Genomic DNA, 9,161 nt, shown 5'->3' on the forward strand with positions numbered 1-9,161 from the left:
TTAGCGCCGCAGCCCCAAAGATGAAAGCGCTTTCTGCTGAATCTGGTTTGTTTTTCAGTGTTACTGGGAATGCTCCGTAACCCTGGCCCATTGCTCACAAGAAGCTTTTGGGAAACATGACAGTCCTCTCGCTGGGCGTGCAAAGGCCGTTTTCTGCTTCCGCAGCTTCCTTCTGTGGCGAATCTGCCGTTCGTGCGCGGGGCTCGCCTCGCAGGGCCTGACGGGAAGTCGCGGACTCGCCGGGGTGGGCGCGAGGTTCCGGGCCCGCTGCCGTCATGGCGGCGGCCAAGGCCGGGGTCTCGGCGCCCGAGGCGGCGGGTTCCGCCGAAGCCCCGCTGCAGTACAGCCTCCTCCTGCAGTACCTGGTGGGTGACAAGCGTCAGCCGCGGCTCCTGGAGCCGGGGAGCCTGGGCGGGATCCCGAGTCCGGTCAAGAGCGAGGAGCAGAAGATGATCGAGAGGGCGATGGAAAGCTGCGCCTTCAAGGCCGCGCTGGCCTGCGTGGGAGGTGAGGCGAGCTGCGGGGCCGGGGCCGCCGCCTGGGCCGCCGGACACCCGGGTCTCGGCCTCGACCCCGCGGCCCCGAGGCGGCCGGGGCCAGTGACAGATGAGCAGAGAGTGAGTGCTGTGGTCAGGCCGCAGGTCATACGGTGGTTGACTTCTCTCATTCACGCGTCCATTCACTTATTCATTCGACAAGTTACTAAACAACTGACCTGTGCCAGGCGGTGGGAATGTGGGACGAGAAAGACCAGGGCTTTGTTCTCACGAAGCTAGTGTTTTGCTGTATAGAGAAAAATGTTGAGAAGGAGCCTGGTGGAAGAGTGCAGAAGACTTAGGGACTGCAAATGCAGAGGTTCCTCGAGCAGGAGCTGCTTTTAGGTTGAAAACCAGGCTAGTGTTTCTAGACATCGGTGAGCAGCGTGTGTGTGTGTGTGTGTGTGTGTGTGTGTGTGTGTGTGTGTGTGTGACTGGAGAGTGAACCTAGGGCCATTCTACTTCTGAGTACACCCCTCTCAGCCATTTTTATTTTTTGTTCTAAAACAGAGTCTCGCTAAGGCTCACTTTGAACCTGTGATTCTCCTGTCTTGGCCTCCCAAGCACAGGGATTTCAGGCGTATGCCACCACACCTGGCAAGTTTTAACCTTTCGAGAATGCACAGCATACTTCCCTTGTGCAGATAAAGAGGTTGACTGCATTTGTAGGTGAATTTTAATTTAATTGAGAATGAAAGGCATTTAAGAAATGAGTAAGCTGGCCGTGGTGGCGCACGCATGTAATCCGAGCATTCGGGAGGCTGAGACCGGAAGATCGTGGTTAGCGGACAGCCTCAGCTACTTAGTGAGGCCCTCTGCAACTTAGTGAGACCCTGTCTCAAAAGAAAGAATAAAAATTAGGGCAGGGGGTGTACCTCTGAGGTCGAATGCTCCTGGGTTCCATCCCTAGACTCCACCCCCCAAAAAAAGAATATAAGCCTGGCAGGGTGGCGAACACTTGTGATCTCAGCATTTGGGAGGCGGAGACAGGAGGATCATGGTTAGCGAACAGCCTCAGCTACTACTTTGCAACTCAGTGAGACCTGTTTCGAAATAAAGATTAAAAAAATAGGGCTGGTGGTGTACTTTGGAGGTAGAATGCCCCTTGATTCCATCCCCAGTACTGGAAAAAAAAATGACTATAGTAGCTGGGCATGTTGTTGTAGGCTTGTAATCCAATACTTGGGAGGCTGAGACTTGAGCATCATAGATTCCAGGACAGCTTCAGCAATGTGAGATACTCTATAACTTAGCAAGAGCCCACTTCAACATTGACTAAATAGAGCTAATATCCCCCAACCCCCCAAAAGAAGAGCATGTGTAGTGGTACATGCCTGTAATCCCAGTACTGAAGAGGCCGAGACAGGAGGATTGCAGGTTCAGCAACTTAGGGTCTCAACAATGTAGACCCTGTTTCTAAATAAAAAATAAAACAGGGCTGGGTGTTTAGCTTGGAGATAGGATGCAGGATGCATCTGTGTTCAACCTCCAGCACCAAGAAATAAAAAGTAGAAAAGAAGGAGGGAGAAAAGGGTAAAGGAAAGGAAGGAGAAAACCGAGAGTTAAAGATAGAAACATGAAGTTGGACGTGGTACATGCCTGTAATCCCAGTACTTGGGAGGCTGAGACAGGAGGAGCGCAGGTTTGAGACCAGTCTCAGCAACTTAGTGAGACTTTCAGCAACCTAGTGAGACCCTCTTTCAAAACAAAAATAGGGCTGGGGGATTAGCTTGGAGGTAGAACCCCCTGGGTTCGATCCCAGTACCCTCCCCCCCAAAAGACGGAAACATAAAGAATGGTAGTAAATGAAAGGAGGAAGTAATTTTAGAGGAGACAGAGAAACTAGACCCCAGATTATGTGATATCGAGTGGTAGGGGCATCTTCAAGTATGATTTCAAGCAGTAATCCAGAAAACATGCCAAGGAAACCTTCATCTCTGTTTGCTTTTAGGGTTTGTCTTGGGAGGTGCATTTGGGGTGTTTACAGCTGGCATTGATACCAACGTCGGCTTTGACCCTAAGGATCCTTACCGCACCCCGACTGCAAAAGAAGTTCTTAAAGACATGGGGCAGAGAGGAATGTCCTACGCCAAAAATTTCGCCATTGTGGGTGCCATGTTTTCCTGTACCGAGTGTTTGGTAGAATCTGTAAGTGTCTCTGTTTTCTAAGAAATCCTTGCCTGCTGCCATTTCACATTTATTTATTTTTTTGTGTTGTGGGGTTCAAAACCAGGGCATTGCGCATCCTAGGCAAGTGCTCTACCACTGAGCTCCAGACCTATAACACATCTCAGCTTTAAGGAGAAATGCTGTAGGTGGGTTTGGTGGAGAAGGCCTGTAATCCCACTCCTTGGCAGGTGGAGACAGGAGGAAAACAGGTTTGAGGCCATCCTCAGCAACCTAGTGAGATCCTGTTTCAAAAATAAAACCCAGGGTGGTGATGCATGCCTATAATCCCAGTATTTGGGAGGCTGAGATAGGAGGATTGCAGGTTTGAGGACAGCCTCACCAAGTAGTGAGACTCTAAACGTAGTGAGACACTGTTTTCAAATAAGAAATAAAATTGGGCTGGGTTGTAGTTCGAAGGTAGAATGCCTCTGGGTTTGATCCCCTGTACCACACACACACTCAAAAAAAGCCAGGTGTGGTGATGCATACCTGTAATCTCAGTACTTGGGAGGCTGAGACAGGAAAATCAAAGGTTCAAAACCAGCTTCAGCAAATTAGCAAGAGTGTGTTTCTAAATTAAAAAAAAAAAGAAAAGCTGGGCATGGTGGCACATGCTTGTAATCCCAACATCTGAGAGGCTGAGACATAAGGATTGCGGTTTGTGGACAGCCTCAACTACTACTTAGTGAGGCCCTTTGCAACTTAATGAGATCCTGTATCAAAAGAAAGAATAAGCCGGGCGTGGTAGTGCACACTTGTAATCCCCCACGCTTGGAAGGCTGAGACAGGAGGATCGCACAGGTTCGAAGCCAGCCTCAGCTACTGAGTTAGGCTCTCAGCAACTTAGTGAGACCCTGTTTCCAAATAAAGTATAAAATAAGTCTGGGAGTATAGCCCAGAGGTAGAAAGCCCCTGGGTTCCACCTCCAGTACCCCCTCCCCACATAATAAAATATAAACAATAGGGCTGGGAGCCAGACGTGTTGGTGCATGCTTTTAATCCCAGCATTTGGGAGGCTGAGACAAGAGGATCCGGGTTCATGGACAGCCTCAGCTACTTAGTGAGGCTCTTTGCAACTCAGTGAGACCCTGTTTCAAAATAAAAAATAAGCCAGGCGTGGTGGTGCACACTTGTAATACCAGTGCTTGGGAGGCTGAGACAGGAGGATCCCACAGGTTCGAAGCCAGCCTCAGCTACTGAGTGGGGCTCTCAGCAACTTAGTGAGACCCTGTTTCCAAATAAGTATAAAATAGGTGTGGGAGTATAGCCCGGAGGTACCAAACACACACACACAAAAAAAAAAAACAGGGCTTGGGGTGTAGCTTAGAGGTAGAATGCTCCTGAGTTTAAATCCCCACTGCCAAAAAAGAAAAAATTGTCTAGATGAAAGGATGGGGGAGAAAAAAAGTATAAAGATATGATATAGATTATATTTCTATAAAATAGTACCTACTGTAAACTTTTTGTGTGTTTATGATATAGGCTTGTATTATTTTTTACTTTTGTAGGCAAGAAGTTAGTGAATTCTTTTTCTTTTATGGTACAGAAGATTAAACCCAGGACCTTGCACATACTCAGTTAATGATTATAAATATAAGACTTATTGGAGTAGACCGTGGTGGCACATGCCTGTTGTAATCCCAGCAACTCTCAAGGCTTGGTTAGCAAGGATAGGGAGTTGGAGGCCATTCTAGGCAATTTAGTAAAACCTTGTCTCCAAATGAAGACTAGAAAGGGCTGGGACGTAGTGGCGTAGTGGTAGGATGTCTCTTAGATTCAATCCCCAGGACCAAAAAGACAAAACAAAACAAAAACAGATTGCAGAACCCTGAAGAGGTTTTGATTATTTCTTAAATGCTGGACTTGGTTTCTGTACTCTGTGTTACCTGCAGGAAGCATATATAAACACATTTAAATTTTATGAACTATTTTTTTTGGTACCAGGAATGGAACCCCAGGGGCATTCTACCTTTGAGCTACATCCCTAGCCATGTATTTATTTATTTATTTATTTATTGTGGTACTGGGGTTCCTGGAAACCCTTCTACCTCTGGGCTACACTCCCAGACCTATTTTATATTTTTATTTGGAAACAGGGTCGCTGGCTTCGAACCTGTGCAATCCTCCTGTGTGCACCACCACGCCCGGCTATTTTTATTTTTACTTTTTTTGTGGGTCTGGGATGGAACCCCAGGGCATTCTACCTCCGAGCTACACCCCCAGGCCTATTTTGTAGTCTTTATTATTTTTTTATTTTTTTGCGGGTCTGGGGATGGAACCCAGGGGCATTCGACCTCCGAGCTATACCCCCTGTCCTATTTTTTTATTCTTTATTTTGAGACAGGGTCTCACTAAGTTGTGGAGAGCTTCACAGCCTCCCAAATGCTGGAATTACAAGCATGTGCCACCACGCCTGGCTTAATATTTATTTTGAAACAGGTTCTCACTGAGTTGCAAAGGGCCTCGCTACGTAGAAGCTGAGGCTGTCCGCTAACCACAATCCTCTTGTCTCAGCCTCCCAAATGCTGGTATTACAGGTGTGCACCACCATGCCTGGCGTTATTCTTTATTTTGAAACAGGGTCTCACTGAGTTGCAAAGGGCTTTACTAAGTAGCTAAGGCTGTCCTCGAACCGTGATCCTCCTGTCTCAGACTTCCAAATGCCGAGATTACAAGTGTCCGCCTCCACGTCCGGCTTGTGAACTATACTTTTGCAAAGATTAGGTTTCTTTTGAGTAGGGACTAACTTAGCCAAATGGGAGCCCTGTGTTTTCCCCCCATAATCGTCTTGTTTGGCCTGTTTCTCTGGCTCTGAGCTGCATTTCTCCACCCACAGTACCGGGGAAAGTCAGATTGGAAGAACAGTGTCATTAGCGGCTGCATCACTGGAGGAGCTATTGGTTTCAGAGGTTAGTAAACAACTCTCGAGTGGCTTTCCCTTTGTGGCCTTGGCCAACGTGCTGATGTTGACATTTTCTAACATGAGTGTTCCAGGGACATTTGATATTCTTTTCTGACAAATAAATCGTGATTGCTTCTGTGTTAACTTGCTGGTGTCTGTATCATATCAGGATTCTCATCCTTACACTGTTGATATTTTGAACCAGTTAGATCTTTGCTGGGATCAGGGTCCTGTGCATTGTATGATGCTTAATGAGATGCTAAAAATACCCCGTCAGGTATGACCAAAGGTGTCTGCCAGTGTTGCCACAAGTCCCCTGGGGACAAATCACCCCACCTAAGAACCACAGATCTAATCTATTTTAGAGACAAGAGCGGCCTCCACATGGAGTATGTGGGACAACTCTCACAGTAGGTAAGTCGGAGTGTGTTCTTATACAGGGCAGTACAGAAGCATAGCTAAGACCTCTCACACTCTGCTGACTATCTAGCTCCAGGCATTTCAAAGGTTTAGGCATTTTTCTTAATTTTGCATAGTTGTCCGGTGTTGTTGTGTGTGTTACTGGAGATTGAAGCCTGGGCTTTGTGAATACTAGGCACAAAATACTAGCTACATTCTCAGCCCCAGTTGTCAGTGTTTTTTTTTTTTTTTTTTTTTTTTTTTTTGGTGGTACTGGGGGTGGAACCCAGAGGCTTTCTACCTCCAGGCTATACTCCCAGACCTTTTTTTTTTTTATATTTTATTTGGAAACAGGGTCTCACTAAGTTGCTGAAAGCCTCACTAAGTAGCTGAGGCTGGCTTTGAACCTGTGCGATCCTCCTGTCTCAGCCTCCCAAGTGCGGGGATTACAAGCGTGCGCCACCACGCCCGGCTCCCAGTTGTCAGTTTTAATTTTGGATATAAATTATAATGGTAATGTCTTTCTGCTGTTGAGGATTCTTAGAATTCTACCCATGGAAAGCTAAACACAAACATTGTAGATTATCAGCCAGGCATGATGGTGCATGCCTGTAATCCCAGTACTTGGTAGGCTGAGACAGGAGGATCATGGGGTTGAAGCCAGCTTCAGCGACTTAGTGAGATCCTGTTTCAAAACAAAACCAAACAAAAATAAAATAGTGCTATGGAAGTATAATGTCCCCCTGGCATTATACTTGCCATTATACTTACCCATTTTGGTACTGGGTTCAATCCCCAGTACCAAAAAAATAAAAATAAACAACAAAGAAATCGATTCCTACCACTTCTCCCTGCTGGCGTGTTCATTGGGCATATGTGGCGCAGGCCTCAGGGATGACTTTCCTAGACACAGCATGTATTGCTGGGCCACTCTACCATCGCACCCTGATTACCCACAGCAAAAAGTGTCGTCTTCTGAGAGGATGACTGTCTGTCATTAAAGTCTGTGTTTGCTCCTCACACAGCCATTGCGTGATTGATGGAGTGGCTTCTCTTCTGGTCTTCCCATTGCTCCGCTGTGTCAGGGCCTCTGTGAGCAGCTCAGCTCCCTCCAGAACTGCTTTGATCACCTTCCCAGGAATCTGTTCCGTAAACAGATAGGGTGAAAGCCATATGCTTTCATTTGATTCCAAGAGCTGGTTCTCTTAACCAGTTTCCTGTCCGTGAGGGGCTATTTCCCTAAGACTAGAAGTAGTAATTCTTTGGAATGAGAAAAGTTAAGCAAGCATACAGTTGGATAAAGCATACTGGCTTACATCATAGGCACCGTGTCACTGAAGCCTTACAGAGCCATCGAGGTGGAATGACTGAGGACATTTAAGCTGGTTTTTGTTAAGTGCAACCTGCCCCAGCATCTGTTGCCACGTGTCAGGTAATGATGCTTCTGTTTGCTTTGCAGCTGGCTTAAAGGCTGGGGCCATTGGTTGTGGAGGTTTTGCTGCTTTCTCTGCTGCAATCGATTATTACCTACGATGAGAATAATTGCCTGTGGGAAGGAAGACGCCAGCCCAGGATCGGAGCTGCTCTTTGGAGAACCGTTTCTGCACCACTTGGCACTTGGTTCAGGGGTGAAAGACGTTTGTTTTCCTTCCTGTAGTTGGTGTCTTGAGGGAGCTGCCTGCTGTCTCCAGCCCTTGGAACAGCCTCGCTGTGCTGCTCCTAGATCGCAGCCAGGCTTTTTGGGGGATGTGCCTTGCCAGATTGTCTCCTCAGAGCAGATTAGAAGACTGTTGACTGCCAGGAATTAAGCTCCACAGAGGTTCAATTCTGACCTCTGTTGTTGGGCAGGGCAGTGGCAGTGTGCTCATATGTACCCAGGAAGCTCTTCTGCCGCAGAACTCCATGCAAGCAAGCATCCAGCTCATGTGCCAAGGCGGCCCAACGTAAATCCTGCCATCCAGCCAGTTAACATCAGTTATTTAGCACTCTGCCATCATTGTTAAAATATATATTTATATTACAGTTTAAAGATTGGTTTATTTATTTATTTGTGGTGCTGGGTTTCCTGGAAGCCCTTCTACCTCCGGCTACACTCCCAGACCTTTTATATTTTTTTATTTGGAAACAGGGTCTCTCTCTTTTTTTTTTTTTTTTTTTGGTGGTACTGGGGTTCCTGGAAACCCTTCTACCTCCGGGCTACACTCCCAGACCAATTTTTATACTTTTTTTGGAAACAGGGTCTCTTAAACAATGTGGCTGGCTTGAACCTGCATGATCCTCCTGTCTCTGCCTCCCAAGTGACAGGGATTACAAGCATGTGCCACCACGTCCGGCAAAGGATTGGTTTATTTTTATTTGCAAATTATTATTATTATTATTATTATTATTAGTAGTAGTAGTAGTAGTAGTAGTAGTACTGGGGATGGAGCCCAGGGACATTCTACCTCTGAGCAATACCCTAGCCCTATTTTTTTTAATTTTTTTTCTTTTGAAGCATGGTCTCACTGAGTTGCAAAGGGCCTCACTTAGCAGCTGAGGCTTTCTGTGAACCATGATCCTCCTGTCTCAGCCTCACAAATGCTGGGATTACAAGCATGTACTACCAAGCCTGGCTTTTATTTGCAAATTCCACAGTTCCCAAAAATAGTGCCAGGTGGCTCAGAGAGTGACAGCCCAATGGGAAAGAGTAAGAAGCCTCCGGAGAACTCTAGAAATGTTCAGTTCCCAGGGCTAGTGAGGGCTGGAACACCTTCACCAAGGTCATTACATCAGCTGGGCCCTCTCTCCCCAATTCTAGCCACACTGAAATATCTGTGTGACCTCCACTGGCCTCTTCTAAGTTGCTCCTGGGCTGGCCGATAGGCATGCTTGTTCTTTGCTGAACCACACCGTGGTTTCAGGCCTAAGTCTAGTTCAGAAACACTTGTGAAAAGTCCTGCTGTGGTGACTCAGTGACAGCAGCTAGTAGCGAAGGTCAGACACTGCTGAGGGCTGTTTACCACCACCCTTGTTCTCCACTATCTGTGGGGATTTGGCTTTTTAGTGTTTTGATCTGACCCTGTGGTCTTGTGCTGACACCAGCAGCTCAGCCTAGGCAGCCTGTGATTGGGCTCTGCCACTGTGCACTTTTCCTCTGGTGCGCTGCTGGAGACGCA

General features: G+C 47.0%; 1 protein-coding gene across 1 annotated transcript; it reads left to right on the forward strand.

Moving 5' to 3' along the window:
- Positions 1-275: 275 nt before the first annotated feature.
- TIMM22 (translocase of inner mitochondrial membrane 22) lies at positions 276-7,542 on the forward strand (the record flags this gene model as incomplete). The annotated part of the gene is made up of 4 exons (XM_080712917.1): positions 276-507; positions 2,488-2,684; positions 5,542-5,614; positions 7,466-7,542. 4 exons carry the CDS (start codon positions 276-278, stop codon positions 7,540-7,542), a joined length of 579 nt encoding a protein of 192 aa, XP_080569043.1.
- Positions 7,543-9,161: the final 1,619 nt, after the last annotated feature.

The sequence above is a fragment of the Muscardinus avellanarius genome (assembly GCF_963383645.1).
Source record: "Muscardinus avellanarius genome assembly, chromosome: 16".
Lineage (NCBI taxonomy): Eukaryota > Metazoa > Chordata > Mammalia > Rodentia > Gliridae > Muscardinus > Muscardinus avellanarius.